General features: G+C 35.3%; 1 protein-coding gene across 1 annotated transcript in view; it reads right to left on the bottom strand.

Moving 5' to 3' along the window:
• LOC118833260 (condensin complex subunit 3-like) overlaps positions 1 to 24,230 on the bottom strand; it is an 82,883-nt gene that overhangs the window by 31,544 nt on the left and 27,109 nt on the right. The window contains 5 exon segments of the mRNA XM_036740617.1: positions 3,078 to 3,201; positions 3,830 to 3,904; positions 3,906 to 3,968; positions 6,584 to 6,733; positions 7,249 to 7,441. Coding sequence (XP_036596512.1) covers positions 3,078 to 3,201; positions 3,830 to 3,904; positions 3,906 to 3,968; positions 6,584 to 6,733; positions 7,249 to 7,441 — 605 coding nt within the window.

Below are 24,230 nucleotides of genomic sequence, written 5' to 3'. Positions count from 1 at the left end.
CCACTTTTATCACAAACAGTCTAGTTTAGTCCATATTCTATTTCATCTAGATTGTTGTATTATATTCAAACTAGCCTTCCAGTTTCTCATCTAACTCCTCCTTTAAAACATCCTACATGTTGCCAGAGTAGTTTCCCTAAAACATTACTGCGTCCACATTACTTCCCTATATTAAAAAAATAACTATTTAGTAAATACTCACCATTGCTAGGCCTTCTGTTCACTAGATCCTCCTTGCCTAAAAAATAAAATACAAACTTCTGCCTGGCATCCAGAACTTTCCACCAGCTTGATCCAACTTCCCTTTACCACTTTACCTCAGACTACTTGCTTTGCCTGGGCTATATTCCAGCTAAACTGTACTACTTACTCTGCCCCATTTTTACCCTGCTTGCTCCTGCTTCCAGGCCTTTGTCATGCTTTCTCTAATGCCTATAGTGGCTATGGAAAGAAGTTTAAAGATACAAGGGAAAAGAGAAGGTATTTGTTAAAAGTCAAAAGATGTGAAAATAGTATTACCCTGTTGTATTTTACAAAATGGTCTGAACATATTTCAGAAAGTAAGAAAAAAGTCTTTTGAACTGAGAAAGCGTATTTGTTTTCATACTGTGAAGAAAAATCAAATGACATTATTTTCTATGTAAAAATAATTTCTATTATTCTCTATAATGCTTCATTACTAATCCTAAATATGTTTCCATGAAGCAAAAACAATGTAGTTAGATTTAGAGCTATCATATTATGAATGGTCATTTGGAAAGTATGGTTGAAAATGCCCAGATCTGTTCAATAAAAATTAATGGGGCCATGCTTATTAAACTGAAAGATAAAATTCAAAATGTAAAAATCTATGCAATCCTGGCTCTTGCTAAGACTTCAGGATGCCAAGGAAGATTGTCCTGTAGGAAATGGTATGCATAGTATTATAATTAATTTCCAATTTCAGTGGTCTTATTTAATTCTCTGTAGTTGGTTTTTTAGAGATAACACATTATATAAACCTTTCAAATCAAAATTTTCTGTAATTCGTGTAAAGTGTATGAAAAGGCAGGAAGAGAAATGTTTGCTTCCCAAGCAACAATACTATGAAGACATTTGAGAGTTCTTTGGGGACACTCTAAAATTTTTTAAAAATTATTTTTTAAAATAGATCTTTGAAGCATCCATATACCTGTTTTTAAATGGATGGCTTATTGGTATATTTGGATTTTTTTCATCTGAGATAGCAAGATTTTATCTACTTGTTTATAGCACTTCTAACACCTTCAGGATTATTTTTCCCCCCCAGAGATCCTAGGTTTGAATCCCTGTTCTACCATTTATTACCAGTTTATCTAATGGGATAGGACCAGGTAACCTAAGTCTATGATACACTGATACATGCAATTTCTTTCTGCTTAAGTCCCCCACCTGATGAAAGCATTCTCTCCATCCTCACATTTCTTATGGTGCTTTGCCTAAATCTCACTTTTACTTTCATCAAAGTATCACCTGCGACATCTTCTCACTTTGGATTGTATTTATTCTTGTTGTCCTAGTGCCTATCACATTACAATGTATACACTAGTTGCTCAATAAAGATTTGTTTCATTCAAGAATAGAAAATTACTGCACAAAAAGTCCTATCCAGACTCCACAGAAAAATAATGAAAACATCTGAAAAAACATTGCTATTGAAAACTATACTAAATATTTTTAGATCACTAGCCTAGGGGAAAAAGATAGAGAAAAAGTTAATCCAATAGAATGTCTCAAAAATTCTTTAAAGAAAAGACTATACACACACACACACACATATGTAGAAAGAATTTGAAAAGGGTTTAGTAAGTCAATAGTGCTATAGATTAAACAGTGTAAAGCTAAATTTTGCTTCTTTTCTACATAATCTTCTTGTCCTTTATGTTATCCAAACTTATCTCCTGTTAATTCCATGAAAAATGGAGAAGGAATGTCTTTTCATATTCTCTTACAAAACAGGATGTAAGCACAAGAAGTAAAAGCAGTGACTCTATTCTCTCTTTTTCTGTCACTCATTCAATCAACCAGTAAATATTTATTAGGCATTTAACGTTTCAGGCACTGGGGATACCAGAGGCAAAAGAGAGTCTCTTCCCTCAAGGAGCCTAAAACTGAATTAGGGAGCAACCTATATATAAGGCAAGAGATGTACAGGATAAATAGGAAATAATAAAAGAGGTAGGGCATTGGAATTAAGAGGGGTTGGGGAAGGCTTCCTGTAGAAGGTGGGATTTTAGTTGGGATTTAATGGAAGCCGGAGAGGTCAGTAGCTGGAGCAGGGAAGGGAGAGCATGGGAGAGAGCCAGAGAAATTGCCAGGAGCTAAAAAAGAAACAGCTGAGCAGCCTCACCTAGAAGAGCCCATAGATTAGAGAGACCACTTGCCACTTGCTACCAAAACAGCACCAGTTCAAAATGTTTTGACAAATATAGACTAAAAGTGATTATGGAGCTGGGGCTTCACTAGGAACTATGGAGCAATACAAAAAAAAAACAAAAAGAAAAAATTAAGATAGACATTGTCACCAAGATACTTACAACCTGGCAGCTAGGTGGCGCAGTGAGTAGAGCACCTGCCCTGGAGTCAGGAGGACCTGAGTTCAAATGCGGACTCAGACACTTGACACACTCATTAGCTGTGTGACCTTGGGCAAGTCACTTAACCCCAATTGTCCTGCCTTGTTCCCTCCAAAAAAAAAGATACTTATAATCTGGCTGAAGAGACAAAACTGATTCACATGCAGCTATTAGACCACAAGACATCATAATAAAGTTCATAATAAATAGGGATAGAGACAACTCTGTCCATAGCTCCAAGGAACATGGGACCACTCACAGGGATCAATGATTTAGTCAAATGGCAATGGGCAAACTGCCCATGATTTAGTGGATAAGTTCTAGGGAGCTGCCCAAGCAACATACAGAGGGTTGTGACTTGTCCAGGGTTACTAAGCTAGTGTCAAAGGCAGGTCCTGCTCACCCTGAGCTCAATACTTTATCCTTTATACTATACTGCCTCTCATATTTATAAATACTCTTACAGAAAGGAAAATTGCTTACAATCTGTGTCTTCTTAATATCATCATTAAAAAGATGAAGCAGTCTCTCAACCAGGGAAGACACAAAGGAAATCGAGAGAATTGGTAGGGTGAGAATTTCCTTCAGGACAGCCAATAATTGCTTTCTGCATTGAAAAAAGAGCACATCGTTAACTTGATTGGGACAACATATGACTTAATTTGTAAAGTGTCATCTCTTTTCTTAATTACATTCATCTGTATTCTCTGCCAGAGCACACTACTACAGACTCAAAAATCTATGTAGACAGAGTGAGTTAAAAAATTAAACTTCTGTCCTATGCAAAATAATTTTTAAAGGAGCTCTACTTGTTTACATTGTCATTAGGACAGAATAACAAAATCCTATAGTTAAATTATTGTTTATAAAATAGCACTAGAAGTTGCTGGAATAATTTTTAAAAGGCACAAATTTTTAAATAAAAAGCCACACTATTGGTGAATAAGAATGTCATTAATAAGAACAACTATTTACAGTAGTGTTTTAACTAGACAGATTATAATTTTTACATATATGAACTTAAATTTGAAATGAATATACTATCCCTCTGAGGTGGTTTCATTTAACTATTTTCAGAAAATGTATTTTGTTTACAGAGTCTGGTTGTTTCTTGGAAAAGTCTGTGTCAAAGCAAACTAAATGAAATAAAGTTAATTCATTAAGAAAACGGGAAAATATATTTCCATTTGGAGAGGGAATCAAAACAAATATGAACGATATATATTTACACTTACCGTCCTCCCTCTTCATTGGTATCCAAGGACTTGATAATTAGAATCAATTGTTGACCTATAAACTCTTTTGTCAGAATTTTCCATAAAGGCAAAATCTCCTCCTTTTTCTTCAGTAACAACTGGAATGTTCTGAATATAGCTAAATTAAAAATAATTGAATAAAAGCAGAATATCTTTTAAAATAAATCAAGAGACAGTAACTTTTTTAAACCACTAACAGATCATGAAAAAGGCCAGCCTCCTTTTTAAATTTAGTATTAGAGAACTTATACAGATAAGTTTATAATGAAGCCATTTATTGGAAAAAACTATCATTATCATGAGCTTTTACAAAATAATAAATGATTCAGGAATGTATAAAATTAATTTGAGATTCAGTTTTCAATTTTAAAATGGGGAAATATCAGCACAAAATACATTCTGGTGTCATGGATAGAATGTTGGACTTGTAATCAGGACAACCTAAGTTTAAATCTCACTTTAGCTGCTTACCAGGTGTGTGACCTTGATCAAGTCACTTAACTTCCCTCAGCCTCAGTTTCCTCATCTGAAAAATGAGGGTAACAGCACCTACTTCATAGGGTTGCTGTGAAAATCAAATGAGATTACACTAAGAAGTGCTTGCAAAACCTTAAAGCACAGTATAAATGCTAGGTATTATCATCATCAACATCATTATCACAAAATCTCTCTATGACTTCATGAGTGGTCTCATTTTCTCAGGTATTCAATTTGAAATAACTAAATTATCTTCAATTCATTCACTCCTTTGTCCCCTACATTGCACTGCTTGTCAAGCCCCATCAATTCTTCCTTCATAAAATCTCTTACTTCCAGCTGCTTCTTTCCATTCCCTCTGCCACCACTGTCATCCAGGCCCTTATTCCAGAGCTGAATTCTTGCTATCGCCTACCTGGGCCCCCTGCTTCCAACTTTTTCAGCCCATTCTGTACACATCCAGGCTCAGACCTATTTTCCTAAAGCAACACCACCTTTACTCAAGTCAAATCAGCAGATGTTTATCAAGCACCTACTACACACATGGCGCTATAGGAGGGACTAAAGATTTTTTTTAAGTCCCAAAATCAACTTACAGTCATCTGGGGAGATAAAACATACATATAATTTGGAAATGTAAGGAACATGAATATAATTTCTTAAAGGAGTACTAGTGACAATTAAAGACTACCCAATACCCCAACTGTTTATTTTTTGGAGATGAAAGGAATGGGTGGCTTTAAAATTAATTTTTGAAACTTGGGAAGCTCTATTGAATAAGTTAATAGAAACTTAAATTTACAAGCTGTCAATTAGTAATTAGTTGGGAGCAAGATTTTCCAAATTACTGTTTTCCTAAGACAACCTACTTCAAATACCATCTACTATATACATGTACATTAGAAATTGCTACAACACTACTAATCATTGCCTATTTCTGGAGGCTTTTTCAGGTGACACTCTTCCCATCAAGAAATATTTCTATGGAGTGGTAAAGGTCATTCCTCCCCTTAGAGAGACACTTACAACTTCATGCCACCTGACCCCTCTAAAGTTCAAGACCAAGAGAAGAAAATAGATGATTCATAAATGCAGCCTATGGTGCTACAGTTTTTTGACATACTAAGAAAACATGCATCTACTTTCATTAAAGAACAGAACAAAGTCAACATGATTTTATTGAATGTGGCATAAAGGCCCAAAGTTACATAAACATATTGATTGATAGACATGGTAAAATTCAGTGACAATTAAATCAATCATTTTCAATCATCTTTTAAGACCCCTAGGATCTTGGAATGTCTCTAACAAGTTTTCTAATCTAATAAACTTTAGTTTTCATAATTCTGTCATTCCAGTAAAAATAAATATTTCCTACAAGGGACACAGGATGGCATAAATGGAAAGAGCAAGACACTCAGGAGTTAGAAAACCTGGGTTTGGGACCAGTACACATATTTATTATTAGCTGTATGACCTTAAGCAATTCATTTAGCCTATCTGAATCTAAGTTTACATATCTGTCAAATAAATAGAACAATCCTGCCCAACTCACAACATTGTGGAGAATACTAAATGAAGCTAAGTACGTAAAGTGCTTTATAACCACAAAGCATTAAATCAACTGTATCATCATAATTACCCATTTACAATATTTGCAAGTGTGCTTGATGCTTATGATATAACTTGACTCAATTGCAGTAAGGCAATGCTGGAGGTGCAGCAGACCCGGAATCATAGCCACAGAGGCCATCTAGTCTAACTGAGGGTGCTGAACCCGCAACCAGTAAGCTCCACGTTTAAAAACTATCTCCTGCACTGCCAGTGGTGTGATAATGGATGGGCAAGGCCACCTTCTTGAGCCTCAGCTTCCTCAGCACTAACATGGAGATGATGATAATACTGGTGGTGTACCAGGGCTGATTCCAAAGAAGACACTAGTACTTTTCCCACCTTGACATTTTATGTAAACCTCAGCTGTTTTCATTTTAAAGTTTGCTGAAGTTTTTATTCATATCAGTTACTAGACTGGGGCATTCTTTATTCCAAGTACAGAACTCCATCACTGCATCCCCAAGCAGCCACGATGCTTTCTCACTACAAATTTCTCCAGATATAAATGCTCAAATGCAATGTATCTCAAGTAGTGTTACTATGAATATTCTCTTCTTTCTTCATATCAGTGACTAAGAGCTTTAATTTTATTCCTAGAATCAATATTTTGATGATAAAAGAAACAAGAAAGGAAATTTTTACCTCAGCAGATATTCTGCCTAGATAGCAGTTTCTGGCAAAATCTGCTCTAAGAAAGCTTCCCCTTCATCTCCTTTAGATTTCAGATATTTACAAAGACCTCTCCAATACAAAGCAATTTCAAGGGTTAGTGTTTCCATAGGGATCAATTTCCTTGATTAAAAAAGGCAATTAATTTTTCATTGAAAAGTAAAAACCTAAAAATTACATTCTCTAAACAGGAAGTGACAAAATTTTAAGGCTGCTATAATTTTTTAACTACAAGTTCATTTTATTTATCCTCTCCCATCTCCACTCCCAAAAAAGCAGAATGATCAACATGGTCCTGGAGCATGCTGTTGGCTAGTATAAAACCAATGTAACAAAAAAGAAAGTGAATAGATTGTGACACACATCTAACAGAAGTTTTATGTAGGAAAGAACAAGGAAGATAAAAAGGGCAGCCACACAGCCACAGAGAGACAGAGAAAAGCAAACCCAGAAGTGTCACACCATCTCAAAAACGGATGGAAAATAAAACTCAACGTAGTAATCTGCCAATCATGGACATCTAGCCATGTCAGAAACTGAGCCCTCCCCCCATCTTTCCCTATCTACAAGCTCACAACTCCTTCTCTGAGGGGGAGGGAAGGAAAGAGAGAGAATAAATAGAATGATACTCTATTTACCTGCCATCACTGTTTTTGCAGACTTCCATCAGTTCACTAAGAGAAATTGGGGCAAACAAGGCCTTCAAGATTGAGTCTGCCACTTCAGGGCAGTTTTCTACATCTAGTCCATGAAGAACTTGTAAGATATCTCCTTCACTAAAATGTAACCAAGTCTGCAGAAGTTTCTTCTGCATAACTTCTTTCACAGCCTCTGTTCATATAAACATTTAAAAATACCACATAGGTAATCTCTATCTGGCTTTTACTGCCTATATTTTCAATAAAGGTTAGTTTATTTAATTCATTATCCTCAAAATCATAGACAAGACCTCAAAGACTACCTAGAATGACCCCCTTATTTTGCAAATGAGGTAAATGGGGTCCAGAAGTAAAGTAACTTGCCCAGAAATTGGGAATCGAGGGGATGCCCATCAATTAAGGAATTGCTCAAGCTGTGGTATATGAATGTAATGGAATACTATTGTTACATAAGAAATGATGAACAGGCAGATTTCAAAAAAACCTGGAAAGATTTACACGAACTAATGCTGAGTGAAATGAGCAGAACCAGGAGAATATGGTACACAGTAACAGCAACGTTGTGCAATGACCAACTTTGAGAGCAAGGCAATGATCTAAGACAATTCCAAAAGACCCATAATGGAAAATGCTATCCACACTCAGAGAAAGAACTGTGGAGTTTGACTGCAGATTTAAATGCACTCTTTTTCTTTTTTTTCTTTCTCTTGGTTTTATTCTGATTCTTCTGTCATAACATGACTAATGTGAAAACATGTTTAATATGATTGTACATGTATAGTTTATATCAGATTGCATGCTGTCTTAGGGAGTAGGAAGGGGAAAAATTTGGAACTCAAAGTCTTATGAAAGTAAATGTTGAAAACTAGAAATAAATAATTTTTTAAAAAAGAAACAAACAAGAAATAAAGTAACTTGCCCAAGATCACAGAATTAAATGTTAGACCTGGAAATTAAGTATCCTGAATTTCTAATAAAAGTGAATAGAGATCAAGAAAATAAATCAACAAAAAAGACAACCAAAAAACCATCTACAAAAGGTGAGATACACAGTAATCAGCACTCCCCAGGATTTTATTTTTGAATCATTTTTATATACGCTAATCCTTAGCAATTTTATTTACTCCCAAGGACTCACTCTTCATTTCTACATTAATGACCCCTAATTCAGTATTCGTTGCCCTGATCTCTTTCATAAACTCTCGACTTGTATTTCCAGTTGTTTGTTGAGTACTTGTACCTCAATGCCATGTTAAATGTTAAAGCTTGGTGGCTAGTCCTCTTTCTCTCCTTTTATATCTACTCATCTCCATATGTTATCACCCCCAACACAAAGTGAAACACAAGAGTGTTGAGGGTAGAAATGATTTTACTTTTGTCTTTGTATCCCCACTCTCTGGCACACAGTAGGTGTTTAATAAATGTTTGTTGAACTGAATCCTAACAATGACCCTGTGAGGCAGGCAGAAATAAATATTGTATTCATTTAACAGATGAAGAAATTGAGGCTCAAGGAGTACGTGATTTGCCCAAAGTCACACAAAAAATAAGCTAACTCAAACCTAGCTCTTTTAACTAAATCTACTACTCTCTTTTAAAAAATAAACTTTATTTTTTATTGTCATCTTGTCATCAAAAACATTAGGAAAACTATAAAAATAAATACATAATTTGTTACAATTCTATCAATAGAAGCCGAAAAAGGTTTTGACAAAATATAATGCTTATTTACATTTTTAAAAAAAACCAACACTAGAAAGCAAGTTATAAAACAACTTTTTCTTAAAGAGTAGCTATCAAAAACCAACAACTAGAATTTTTTTGTAAAGGAGAAACACTAGAGACCCTTCAGATAAGATCAAGGGTAAAGCAAGATGACCTTTGTTACAACTATTACTTTATGTAGTTCTAGAAATGCTAGCTACAGAAATGATAAGAAAAATAAACTGAGGAATAATCATAAGCAAAGAGATAACAAAAATATTACTATCTGCATATGATATGATTTAGACTTAAAGAACTCTGGTGATTCAACAAAAAACATAAATTTAAACTAATTTCAGTGAAGTGACAGAATATAAAATAATCCTGATCAGCATTTCCATATACTGCTAAGAAAACCCAGCAGGAAATAAAAGGATAGCCTTCCAAGTAATTACATACCTACTCAAAATCTTATTCTGATAAAAGCAGGACACTGAATAAATTGTTGAATTGTATTGACGAAAAACTCTCAAAAGTTAAAAGTAGCTACAGGTAATTGCTATTTTGGATTTAATTCTGAAACAGGAAAGATGATTGGCAAAGTATACTAGATGTAATAGGACCCCTAAGAAAAAAATGATTATTGTTGTTCAGTCATGTCCAAGTCTTTGTGATCCCATTTGGGGTTTTCTTGGCAAAGATACTGGAGTGGTTTGCCATTTCCTTCTCCATCTCATTTTATGGATGAGGAAATTGAGGCCAACAGGACTAAATGACTTTCTGAGGGTCATCCAGCTAGTAAGTGTCTGAGGCCACATTTGAATTCAGGTCTTCCTGATTCCAGACCTGGTGCCCTATCCACTAAGCCACCTAGATATCTTTAATAGCTAAGAAAGAAAAAATGTTTAGAAAACAGATTTTTAAAAATGTAGAGAGAGATAATAGGTATAAATGACTTTCAAGTATCTTGGTCATGAAAAAGAGGAAAGATTATAGATTAATCCTGCTTTTGCAGGAAAGAATAGACCTAAGTATGTTTATAGGCAGGATGGAGAAACCAGCATAAAGGGAGATTATGTAAATTTATTTTTTTTAGTAAAGCTTTATTGATATTTTGTTTTTATATCATCTAGATTTTCCCTTATATTCTTCTCCCTTCTCCTCTCAAAAAGCCATCCCTTCTAACAATTTTATTTTACTTTAAAGAGAAAAAGAAACTTTGTTTTTTAGCAAATTGCTCTTTGGAGTCATACTTTTCTTTCTAATTTTACATTCATTTTCTACTGCTTTGTCATTAGTGTTCTATTTACATTGTTGTACTCACTGTTTATATTGTTCTCCTGGCTCTGCTTGCTTCACTTTGCACTAGAGTTCATGTAGGTCTTTCTGTTTTCTACATTCATCATAATTGTCATTTCTTACAACACAGTAATATTTCAAAACATTCCCACACTACATTTTGTTTAGTCATTCCTTCATCAAGACATCTACTTTGCTTCCAGATATTTGCTACCAAAAAATGTGGCTATAATAATACTGGTGTATATAGAGCTCTATTTGTCAATAATCTCTTTTGAGTAGATGACTAGCAGTGAAATCTTTTGGGCAAAGGGTGTAGATATTTTAGCCACTTTTATTTGCATAATTCCAAATTGCTTTCCAGAACAGTTATACTGATTCATACATCCCTCAACAACGTGTTTGTACCTTCTTAATTTATCCATTTTAAAGTTCAAGCGGGTTATTTCCTCAAAGCCCAACTTCTTTATTAATTTAAGGATTAAATGATAAGTTAATTTTTTAAAAAATATAAAAATTTGCATGGCCACTGACCAGATTAGAAAATCACTGTAAGTCTAAAGGGAAGGAAACACTGCTGTGGAAAATAAAAACCTCTGATATAATAACAGGAAATATATTAATATTTAATATGTCTTTTAGCCTTTCACATATTTTGCTTAATCTTTAAAACACTTTAAAAGTGAAAAGAAAATAAATTGCTTCTCCTTCTCCTTTTGCTCCTCGAATTTCCCTAAAGGTTTCTGATAAATCAAAGTCAAGTAAAAATATAGTATTCTCCTGAGCACAAATAAGAGAAAAATTTGAATTGCCTTGAGAAACAAAGGACTAGGTTTCCATGGCAGAAATACAGTAAAGAAGAATATAAATTTTAAATTTTACCCTCGGTTTTTGTGACATTTAAGAAGACTAAGAAAATGAATTTACATAATGTGTAAGAAGCCAAAATATTCATTAAGAAACATATTTATAAAATGAATTAACAGGAAAATGTTAATGTTAGGCTGGACAAGAAATACTAGCCTGCTTCCCTGCTTCAATCTACTGCTCTGATTTTCAAGTTATCTTATTTGTATTTGAACCACTTGAGATCTGGTTTCCACATCTGATAAAGGTAAGTAGTTTAAAATAGAAATTGGATCATAGAGGTATGAAAAAATAGGGAATGCAACCTTCAAGGAAGCAGCTTCCTTCCTGTCTTTGTTATATTCACTAAGACCGGGAAAATTTTTTCATTAGAGAAATTGAACAGCTCAATGACATGAACACATAAGAAATCAAGGATGGGGGTGGGGGGAAGAATGAAGAAAACTTCGTAAGGGTAAAAATGTATAACACAAATTTATATTGTAATAAAAATGGGTTATCCACAAATGAAGAAAATATAATACTGTAAAACTCTACCTATGCCTTGTATTCTGAATTTTTTCCCAGGATGATAACAGCAAGTCATTATTTCAACTATCCCTCTTGCAACACTCAGCACACAGTTTGTAAGAAACCTAGTTGTTAAAAGAAATATGAAAAAAAGATTTTAATATTATTATAACAGTGTGTTTTTTTCCATCAAGTTTGGAACCACCACACTCACACATCACAGTCCCAAATGTGTTCATGGGAGAGGCAGAAACGGCATTTAAAGAGAATAAAAACAGGAAAAACAGCCAAAGTAGACCAAGTGTATAATGAAATTAGTGCTGGAAGCAACATAACTGTGAAAGCATTGAGGAACAAAGTATTTAAAAGTGAGGAGATGTAGAAAAATTTTTTAATTTTAAATCAATATTAACTTTATTAAAGCCAACAGGTAATCATTAATAACAAAAGAAAATCAACTGATGTAATATAAATAACTACTGACCTATATACCTACTTTCCAAAGTATACAAAATCTATATGAGTTATGTATATATCAATCAAGGACATTCTTGATGAGGATTAATTATATTGATTGTTTTCCTAATATTGAACCATCTTTGTATCCCTTGTATAAGTCACACTTGATCATAATGAATGATTTCTTGCATAAATTGCTGTAATCTTCTGATAGGATTTTATTTAAAAAAATTGAGTCAGTATTTATTAATGGTATTGGCCTATAGTTTTCTTTCTGAGTTTTATCTTCCTCTGATTTAGATATTAGGACCATATTTGTCTCATAAAATAGATTCTAGTAGAGTTCTTTCTTTTTCAGTTTCCAAAAATAATATGTGAAGTGTGGGTTCTTAAAAAGTTTGATAGGATTCTCCCATGAATCTGTCCAGTACAGGGATTTTTTTTTGTTAGATACTTTATAACTAGACCTATTTCCTTTTTTGAGATTGGGCTATTTAAGATATCTGTCTCATCTTCTGATAGTCGGGGTATTTTTTATATTTTGACAGTATTCCTCTATTTCTTTTGTGTTCTCAGTTTTGTTAGCATATAATTGTACACAATACATTCTGACATTCTTTTTATTCTTCTGGTTTTTCTTTGATTTCACCTTGTTCATCTGACAATTTGTTGATTTGATTTTCTGCTGTGTTTTAAAAATCAGGTTAGCTAAGTGTTTATCATTTTTTAGCTTTTCCCAAACAAACTAGCTTTTAATTTTCAATCGTTTCTATGATTTTTTGTTTCCAATTATCTATTTCCCTATAATTTTTAATATCTTCTCTTTTGTGATTATTTTAAGTTTGATCTCTAATTTCTCAAATGGATATTCAGTTAATTTTCTCTTTTTTATTTTGTTAATGTATGATTGTAATGACAAGAATTTCCCTCCTGAGTGCTGCTTTCATTGCATCCCAGAAATTTTAATGCTATTTCATCCATTATTTTCTTTTACATTATTATTGTTTTTTTGTGATTTGTTCCTTAGCCCACTCATTATTTAAGATTTCATTATTAAGTCTCCATTTGGGTCTGTATATTTTGTTTGTGGTACTGAGCCAGTTTCTCTTCTTACTGCATTATAGTCTGGGGAAAAAAGGAATGCACTGGAAGAAAGAAAAAAAGAGATGTAGAATGGAGGAAATTATCTGATATAAGAGGTATGAAAGAGCTTTAACAGAGGAGGGGAAGATGGAAAGGTGGAGACAACACTTGAAACTTACTCTCAATCAGAATTGCCTCAAAGAGGGAATAACATATACACTTAATTGGGTATAGAAATCTATCTTGCCTAATAGGAAAGCAGGAGGGGAAGGGCATAAGAGAAGGGGGGGTGTTGATAGAAGGGAGTGTGCATTGGGGGAAGTAAAGTTCAGATGCAAAACAACTTTGAGGAGGGACAGAGAATAGAATAAACAAGGGAAATAGGATGGAGGGAAATACAGTTAGTAATCATAGCTGTGAAAATATTTTTTGAAGCAGTTGTCTCTGATAAAGGCCTCATTTCTCAAATATGTAGAGAAATGAGTCAAATTTATAAAAATAAGAGCCATTCCCATATTTGATAAATTGATAATTAATCAAAAATATGAACAGTTTTCAGACAAAGTAATCAAAGCTATTTATAGCCATACAAAAAAATGTTCTATATCACTATTGATTAGAGAAATGCAAATTAAAACAATTCTAAAGTACTTCCTCATACCTATTAGATTGGCTACTAGGATAGAAAAGGAAAATGACAAATGTTGGAAGGTATGTGGGAAAATAAGGACACTAATGCACTATTGGTGGAGTTGTGAACTGATTCAACCATTCTGGAGACCAATTTGGAACAATGCCCAAAGGGCTATAAAACCATGCATGCCCTTTCACCTAGCAATATCACTACTAGGTCTATACCCAAAAGATATTAAAAAAGGGAAAAAAGGACTTATATGCACAAAAATATTTATAGCAGCTCTTTTAGTGGTGGCAAAGAATTGGAAGTTGAGGGGATGCTTGCCAATTGAGGAATGGCTGAAGAAGTTGTGGTTTATGATTGTGATGGAATACTATTGTGCTATAAGAAATGATGAGCTAGATACTCTCAGAAAAACTTGGACAGAGTTACATGAGCTGATAGAAAATGAAATGAATAGAACGAGAAGAAAATTGTGCCCAGTAACAGCAATATTGTAAGAAGACCAACTAACTGTGAATTACTTAGCTATTTTCAGAAATACAATGATCCAAGACAACTCTGAAGGACTTATGGTGAAAAATGCTATCTATCCCCAGAGAAAGAACTATGGAGTTTGAATGCAGATTGAAGCATACATTTAAAATTTTTCTTGGGTTGTTTTTTTTTGTTCTATATTTTCTTTTACAACATGACAAATATGAAAATATGTTTTGCATGACTACACATGTATAACCCTATATTGAACTGCTTGCCTTCCCATTAAGAGGTGTGGGGAGGAGGAGAGAGAATTTGGAAGTCAATTTTTAAAATGAGTATGGAAAATTGTTTTTCAGTGTAATTGGGGAAAATAAAATACTATATAAATAAGGGGGGAAAAGAAAAATTCTCTGAATCACTATTGATTGGAGAAATGCAAATTAAAACAATTCTGATGTACTACCTCACACCTATTAGGTTGGCTAATAGAAAAAGCTAGTGGAAAAGGAAAATAACAAATGTTAGAAGGGATGTGGGAAAATTGAGACACTAATGCTTTGTTGGTGGAGTTGTGAACTGATTAAACCATTATGTAGAACAATTTGAAACTCTACCCAAAGGGCTATGAAACCATGCATACCCTTTGACCAAGCAATACCACTACTATGTCTGTATCCCAAAGAGATAAAAAAGAAGGAAAAGGACCCATATGCACAAAAATATTTATAGCAGCTCTTTTCTGGTGGCAAAGAATTAGAAATTGAGGGGATTCTCATCAATTGGGGAATGTCTGAACAAGTTGTGGTATATGAATGTGACGGAAAACTACTGTGCTATAAGAAATGATGAGCTAGATGCACTCGGAAAAACCTAGAAAGACTTACATGAACTGATGCAAAATGAAATGCGTACAACCAAGAGCATGTTGTACACAGTAAGAGCAATATTTTAAGAGGATCAACTGTGAATGACTTGGCTATTCTCAGCAATACAATGATTCAAAACAACTCTGAAGGACTTATGATGAAAAATGCTCTTCACCTCCAGAAAGAATTGAGGGAGTCTGAATACAGATTGAATCATACTTTAAATTTTTATTGGTTTTTTTTGTTCTATGTTTCCTTTTACAACATGACTAACATGGAAATATGTTTTACATGACTATACATGTATAACCTATATCAAATTGCTTGCCTTCTCAATGAGTGGGATGGGGAGGGAGGAAGAGAATTTGGAACTCAAAAATTTAAAAACAAGTGTTGAAAATTGTTTTTACACATAATTGGGGAAAAATTGAATACTAAACAAAAAATTAAAAAAGAAATACCAAAGAAAAAAGTTTCCAAAATTGATGATATTAATATGGCAAACATCTTCTTCTGTTGGTACAGAAGGCAGAGGACTATATGGGGAAAGTGCATGTTTCCCAGCCAAGGGAAGTAGATTAAAGAGAAGGAAAACATGAAGAATAAAGTTGAGAAGAGGAAAAAGGGCGAGGAGAAAGAAGGAAAGGAGAAAACCAAGTTCTCAGATTCAATTCTTATAAAATTTAATTGAGCTCATAGTTGCGAAGGATTATTCTTTAGATTCCTTTATGCGTATGTAAATTGGCAAAGGTCTTTCTTGGGTTTGGTCTCATGGCTCTATTTTAACTGGTGACTTCAAATAAGATCTAAAATGTGTAGTTCCCTTTTTACATCATCACGATCATCATCAACATTTATCTAGCTCTTAAAGTTTACCAAACACATAGAATCCCCACAGTAACCTGTGAGATTCGGGCTACTGTTAGTGCCATTTAAGTTGACATAATTCAGGCAGAAAGCCGGTAACAAAGAATTTTAATCTGGTGGGGCCCTAGAACATGAGGTGGGAGGGATGTTATACTACAGAAAGTGGAAGGTGGTCCCAGTCTGAGAACACTCATTATCATTTCCCATGGGATTTTAGAATGCCAAATATCAGGCGTGGGAGTATCCATAGAGAATATGAAAGCTGAGAAGAAGGGATATCATAATAGATACTGGAGAGTCTTTACAAAACAGAAGGTAAGAACTGGGAGTGGCCTTAAGACCACAAAATGTCACAGATGGAAAAACCATCAGAGTATAGGTAACAGGAAGCATTTATGAAGTGCTTTATAAGATGCTTTAAAGTTGGTAAAGTACTTGACAAATATGATTCCATTTTATCTTTTCTAAGTAACTCAGTGAGGTAGGTGCTATTGTCATCTGCAATTTTATACATGAGGAAACTGAGACAAGGAGAGATTAAGTAACTTGGCCAGGGCCACACACCTAGTAAGTCTCTGAAGCCTTATTTGAAGTCAGATCTTTATCACTCTAGTTCCAGGGCCTTAAGCCCTGGGTCACCTCGCTGCCTATCTTGAGAGCTCTGAAGGTTCTTCAAAGACATAAAACCATAGAGAGAAAGCAGTTTAAAAAAGAGAACTTATATTTTCTCTGTTCATTGGGCCAAAAAGTCTAGACAAAAACACTTATGTTCAACAACTTTTACCTTGTAAAAATTTTATATCAGTTGTTCTAAATTAAAACTTAGGCTCTGCAACACAATGCCCAGGAGATTACATGAAAATACCTTGCCTTATAAGGCTTAAACAAAAATGAGGGAAAAGAGTAATTTTGTGCACTACCATGGTTAAGGTAAAACAGGTATTGGTGTTACTGTTTGGTAATGAACGCAGAGCATTTTTTATAAGTAGGGTTTTAAATTGACACGATTTGAAAGGAATCACCTTTGTGCTTTTAAATAATGATATTGTTAAGCTACAAATGTGGTGAATTAAAAAAAAAACCTTAAAAGAAACAAAAACCTAGAATGTCAGAATAAGGTGAGGCTCTTGTCTACAACAGAGATTGTCAAGGCTTTTAGATGTCTTGGAGGGAAAGGGACTATTCCATAATCACACAGGCACTAAGAATAAGAAGTCTTCAGGCAACACTGTAGACAGTATTCTTTTCTGTGATTGTGGAATAGTCACTTTCCGTATCCAGGCCTCAGTTTCCTCATCTGTATAATGGAGGACTTGTACTAGATGGCCTGTCAGGTCCTTTCTGGGTGCAGAGTCAGGATCCTCTGACCAGACTTGCCAAGTAAAGACAGAAGGGTGATTGTCAAGGGCAGAATTTCTTTGGCCACATTAACTTTTAAAGAATCTATGAGATTTTTCTGGATTTAGAGATAGAGGCAGTATCCACAAGGTATCCTAGAATTGTAATAATATCTAATGTTTCTTCCAGAGGCAGTATGATCTTCCTTCCTCTTTGTACAGAGGTGGGCACTAGAGGGGCAGAATACCATTTGCACATTCAGATGTAATCACAATGTGGGTCAGATTTGCTTACCTTTCTCCTGTTACAATTGATAGTTTATTGGGGAGAGGAATAACAGAAAATGACTGAAGTCAAAAGTATAAAAAAGGGAAAAAACCTAGCTGTTTGGTAGAGTGGAAAGACAGTGGGTATGGACTTGGGAGTCAGAAGAAACATGGGTTCCAATACCTTCTCTGACGCTTAATAGATCTGTGACCATAGTAAGTCCCCAAACCAGTCTGAGCCTCAGTTTCCTCATCTGTCAAATAGAGATAATAACATCTCCAGGGAACTTTCGAGAATCAAATGAGATAGTACATGTAAAACATAGGCTGGTATCTACTCTCCCAATACCCACTCACACTGACAGATCAGGTCCCCAAAGGGCAGCTGCTATAGATCCCCCAGGGTACATAGCTCATAACCCCCCAATAGGGTTTTTCCCTCATGATGATAAATAGGTATAATTTAGTCTATCTGAATTACCTTTGACTAAAGGCTATTTATTGCAGTGGTAGAGTTGGTATAAAAAACAAAAACTCTCCCACCAAAGTCTCACTTTCCCACCAGTGCATGCAGAGTCCTGGGGAAAGCGGGCTCACGCTTTCTTTGAGATGATGTCATATGGATAATACTTAAGAGGCAGAGAAGTATGTCAATGTCCTGAGTAAATAGTCCTTTACTTTGTCTTATATCTTTGCAGGGCTGATGGCAGAACAGTGGCCTAGTTGGGTACCTGGTTATAAGGACAAGCATGGGCTGATGTAGGACTAGCTAGATGTGATGGGCTGTGTGCATATGTGCTTACTCACCAATGAGGACCTCGCAGCAAAGGATTGAGGAGTGGAGAGGAAGTGGAGGTGAAATTCCCAAACTGAGTGGATGACGTCTCCCAGAATTGTCAGTGGAGGTCAGGAGAGTATGGAGACAGACCTGGAGGGAAATATTTAGGAGCAGTGCGCCCTTCAGCCCTACTCCAACCCAGTTCCTATTCCAGGGAGGTCATTTCTGCTCTCTGGGACTCAATGCCTTCATCTGAACAATGGGAATCATAATACCTGCCCTCCCTACCTCACAAGAGTCTTGTGAGGATCAAATAATGCCTGCAAAATGTACTTTGTAATCCTTATAGCACTTTTGGTGTTCTGCATAGCATGTCTCAGCCTTCAGAGAAATGTCAAAGTTCAACCATGTACTTGGACAAAGGCAGCAGAATGGGGGGTGATCATTGTGTTTTTAAGGACATAATGAATGACATGTATCTTCTTTCTCCTGTTTCAAGTCTTGTAGCCAGAGCAGGTTTACAGAGTTTCTTATCCACCCTATGCTGCTGTTGGCTGCTCTATTAATCTCCCTTTGGCTCAGCCACTATCTTGCTCTGTATAGACATACGCGTGCATCTCTCTCTCTCTCTCTCTCTCTCTTTCCCTCCCTCACTCCCTCCACATATATGTGTGTGCCTATTTCCTATTCTTTTTCAGTATGTAGGGATTTAATTCTGTGCCCACCTGAGTGTTCAGAACAAAGTAATGAAGACACCCACTTCTCCTCCTGGCAGAGCGGTCAAACAGGTTCCTGATGAGGATTATTTAGTATGAGGCCCAGCAACTCAGGATTTGGAGTTTTCTTGGAAACAGACCAGTCACCATGACAGCTGGTGATTGGGTTCACCTAATGCTGCCTTTATGGACACTGAATCTCAGTGTCTCAACAGAGACTCACAGTCTGAAGGGTGGGGCTCCTGCCTAGGGAACTTTTTAGGATCTTCTTCTGCAGAAACTTTGCCAGTACTGTACTGCCCTCCTCCTCTCTCCATAGGACAAAAAACAGAGAATCCAGGCAAGGCAGAATCCAAATAAATTGACTGAGGAGGAGCACAGTGATTCTTAATGCATTTCCTCAAAATTACAGCTGCTTACAGCTTGCACATTCCCAGGAGGAGTGTACAAACTGATCGGGGGGTTCCATCCTGGAGCCCATATTGAGATCCTTGCCTCCTGAAGAGACTTTGCTAGCCTGCCTTCTCTCATCCCCCCTCCCACTTCCCAACAATAAACAGAAGAGGAAGATTCCATCCAGTTATTATAGAAAGAAGGTGGTGGGGCAAGGAGTATCCAAAAAGTGATGCCTTCTGCCTGGAGTCCACAGATTCATGCAGACTCTGCCCAGGCTATCAGACACAGCCTCTCCCCACACTGCAAAATATAGTAGATGCTGATTCAGCTTGGATAAAGAAAGATAGGAAAGTCAAGGGGGGAACTGGGCAGGAAACCATGCTTTCTACCTACAAATCCAAAACCAAAGACCTCTCCCTTATGCTGTGAATAAGTGGAGTTTGGCAGGTTAGTGGTAGAGAGATTCTGAGATGGGAAAGTAAACATTTTCTGTGCCTCTCAAATCACTCTACTTGTTCAGCTCACATCAATGATAAGCATTGTGGACAAGTTTCACAGTTAAGGATCCCTCAAGTATCAAAGTATTTCATTTCTCAGAAAGATATGCACTGTTTGTTGCCCTTTGGACATAGTTCCAAATTGCTCTCTAGAAGGGTGAGAGCAGTTCACAACTCTACAAACAATGCATTAGTGTTCCAACTTTCTGACTCCTCTTTTTAAATCTTCTCCAGCATTTATCATTTTCCTTTTCTGTCATATTAGCCGATCTGATAGGTGTGAGTTGGTACCTCAGAGTTGTTTTCATTTGCATTTCTCTAATCAATAGTGATTTAGAGCATAAAATGTTTTTAATAAATAAAATCAGAGCACAAGAGGAAAAATTTTTGAAACAGTATGAGTTCAGGAAGAATGAATTGGAAAGAGAATTAATTAACAGTACAAGATGTACTCAACCTTGCCCAAGCAACACACTCCCTGAAAATTAAAATGGACCTAATCGAAGCTAATCACCACCCCAGTGTGAGATAATAAATATTAATACAAAGTCTAAAGACTAAAAAGATAGAAGAAAATATAAGGTATCTGATAGCAAAAAAATTGACTTGGAAAGTATAGAGAGGAGTGATTGAAAATTATTACCAAGTAACCTTATAAGAAAATTGGTCAGATCTTTTAGAACCAGATGGCAAAGCAGAAATGAACCAATTTCTTCTCTTCATTTCTTGAAACACAACCCCCCACCCCAGTGACAATGCTCAGGAATGTTATAGCCAAAATCCAAACCTTTCTGGTCAAAGAAGACATACTATAAGCAGCCAGAAAAAAAGAATTCAAGTACTGAGGAGCTCCAGTAAAGATCACACACGTGTATCAGTCACTACTATGACAAAGAGAACTTGGAATACATTATTCTAGAAGGTAAAGGCTTGGCTATAGCCAAGAATAAATTAGTAGGTTTTTAGTTGAATCTCTAGGTTCTCTAAGTATAGCATCATATCATCTGCAAGGAGTGATAGTTTTGTTTCCTCATTGCATATTCTTTTTCCTTCAATTTCTTTTTCTTGTCTTACTGCTACAGTTAGCATTTATAGTACAATGTTGAGTAATGGTGGACATCCTTGCCTCGCCCATGATCTTAATGGGAGGGCATCTAGTTTATCCCCCTTATAGAAAATGCTTGTTGTTGGTTTTAGATAGAAACTACTTGTCATTTCAAGAAAAGCTGCATTCATTTCTGTGTTTTCTAGTGTTTTTTTTAACAGGAATGTGTGGTGTATTTTGTCAGAAATTTTTCTGTATCTATTGATACAATTATTTAATTTTCATTGTTTTTGTTATTGATATGGCAAATTAGTTTTCCTAATATTAAATTCCTGGTATAAATCTCACCTGGTCATACTGTGTGATCTTTATGATATCTTACTATAATCTTTTTGCTAGTAGTTTATTTAAATTTTTACATCAATATCCATTAGGGAAATGCATCTATAATTTTCTATCTCTGTTTTTGCTTTCCCTTGTTTAGGTATCAAAAGCATATTTTGCCGTAGACAGGAATTTGAATATAAAAGGAATTACCTTTTAAAAAATAATTTATATAATATTGGAATTAATTCTTCTTTAAATGTTTGGTAGAATTCACTTGTAAACTCATATGGTCCTAGGGGTTTATTCTTAGGGAGCTCATTTATGGCTCCTTCAATTCCTTTTTCTTAGATAGGAGTATTTAAATATGAAATTTCCTCTTGTGTCAATATGGGCTATTTATACTTTTGTAAATATTCGTCCATTTCACTTAGATTGTCAGTTATATTGACATATAATTGTGCAAAATATCTCCTAATAATTTCGCTATTGCATTTTCAGTGGTAGTATATTTGCCCTTTTCATGTATGAACCTAGTAATTTCATGTTCTTTCTTTTAAAAAATAAAATTTACTAGTGCTTTATCTATTTTTTTCACAAAAACAGACTGTAGTTTTATTTATTAGCTCAAGGTTTCTGTTTTTGTTTTTACTTTCAATTTTATCAATCTCTCCTTTGATTTTCATCATTTCTATTTTGGTATTTAGTTGGGTATTCAAAATGTATTTATCTAGTTTTTTATTTTTAATTTACATACTCAATTCATTGATCTGCTCTTTTTTTGTTTTATTGATGCAAGCATTCAGAGATTTTTTTTCCTTAAGTACTGTTTTGGCTGTATCCCACAAATTTTGGTATGATGCCTTATTGTTGTCATTTTCTTTTTTTTATTTAATATATTTAGTTTTCAGCATTGATTTTCACAAGAGTTTGAATTACAAATTTTCTCCCCATTTCTACCCTACCCCCACTCCAAGATGGTGTATATTCTGGTTGCCCTGTTCCCCAGTCAGCCCTCCCTTCTGTCACCCCACTCCCCTCCCATTCCCTTTTCCCTTCCTTTGTTGTAGGGCAAGATAAATTTCTACACCCCATTGCTTGTGTATCTTATTTTCTAGTTGCATGCAAAAACTTTTTTTTTGTTTTTGAACATCTGTTTTTAAAACTCTGAGTTCCAAATTCTCTCCCCTCTACCCTTCCCACCCACCCTCCCTAAGAAGGCAAGCAATTCAACATAGGCCACATGCGTATCATTATGTATAACCCTTCCACAATACTCATGTTGTGAAAGACTCACTATATTTTGCTCCTTCCTAACCTATCCCCCTTTATTGAATTTTCTCCCTTGACCCTGTCCCCTTTCAAAAGTGTTTGCTTTTGATTACCTCCACCCCCATCTGCCCTCCCTTCTATCATCCCCCCTTTTTTTTCTTCTTTTTCCTCCTTTTTTCCTGTGGGGTAATTTATCCAATTGAATATGTATGGTATTCCCTCCTCAGGTCAAATCTGATGAGAGCATGATTCACTCATTCCCCCTCACCTGACTTCTCTTCTCTTCCTACAGAACTGCTTTTTCTTGCCACTTTTATGTGAGATAATTTACCCCATTCTATCTCTCCCTTTCTCCCTCTCTCAATATATTCCTCTCTCATCCCTTAATTTGATTTTATTTCTTTTAGATATCTTCCCTTCATCTTCACCTCACCCTGTGCTCGCTCTCTCTCTCTCTCTCTCTCTCTCTGTATATATATATATATATACACACACACACATACACATATACATTTATACACACTCACATATACATATATATATACATATATACATATATGTGAATACTCCTTTCAGCTACCCTAATACTGAGGTCTCATGAATCATACACATCATCTTTCCATGTAGGAATGTAAACAAAACAGTTCAACTTTAGTTAGTCCCTTGCAATTTCTTTTTCTTGATTACCTTTTCATGCTTCTCTTGATTCTTGTGTTGGAAAGCCAAATTTTCTATTCAGCTCTGGTCTTTTCACTGAGAAAGCTTGAAAGTCCTCTATTTTACTGAAAATCCACATTTTGCCTTAGAGCATGATACTGAGTTTTGCTGGGTAGGTGATTCTTGGTTTTAATCCTAGCTCCATTGATCTCCAGAATATCATATTCCAAGCCCTTCAATCTCTTAATGTAGAAGCTGCTAGATCTTAGGTTATTCTGATTATGTTTCCACAATACTCAAATTGTTTTTTTTTCTGGCTGCTTGCAGTATTTTCTCCTTGATCTGGGAGCTCTGGAATTTGCCAACAATATTCCTAGGACATTTCTTTTTGGGATCTATTTGAGGAGGCGATCGATGGATTCTTTCAATTTCTATTTTGTCCTGTGGCTCTAGAATCTCAGGGCAGTTCTCCTTGATAATTTCTTGAAAGATGATATCTAGGCTCTTTTTTTGATCATGGCTTTCAGGTAGTCCAATAATTTTTAAATTCTCTCTCCTGGATCTATTTCCCAGGTCAGTGGTTTTTCCAATGAGATATTTTACATTGTCTTCCATTTTTTTTCATTTCTTTGGTTCTGTTTTATAATATCTTGATTTCTCATCAAGTCACTAGCTTTCACTTGCTCCAATCTAATTTTTAAGGTAGTATTTTCTTCAGTGGTTTTTTGGACCTCCTTCTCCATTTGGCTAATTCTGCCTTTCAAGGCATTCTTCTCCTCATTGGCTTTTTGGAGCTCTTTTGCCATTTGAGTTAGCCTATTTTTTAAGGTGTTGTTTTCTTCAGTGCATTTTTCAGCATTTTTTTGGGTCTCCTTTAGCAAGTCATTGACTTGTTTTTCA

Source organism: Trichosurus vulpecula (assembly GCF_011100635.1).
Source record: "Trichosurus vulpecula isolate mTriVul1 chromosome X unlocalized genomic scaffold, mTriVul1.pri SUPER_X_unloc_7, whole genome shotgun sequence".
Taxonomy (NCBI): Eukaryota; Metazoa; Chordata; class Mammalia; order Diprotodontia; family Phalangeridae; genus Trichosurus; species Trichosurus vulpecula.
The sequence above is the reverse complement of the archived record's forward strand: the minus strand, read 5'-3'. Positions and strand labels throughout refer to the sequence as shown.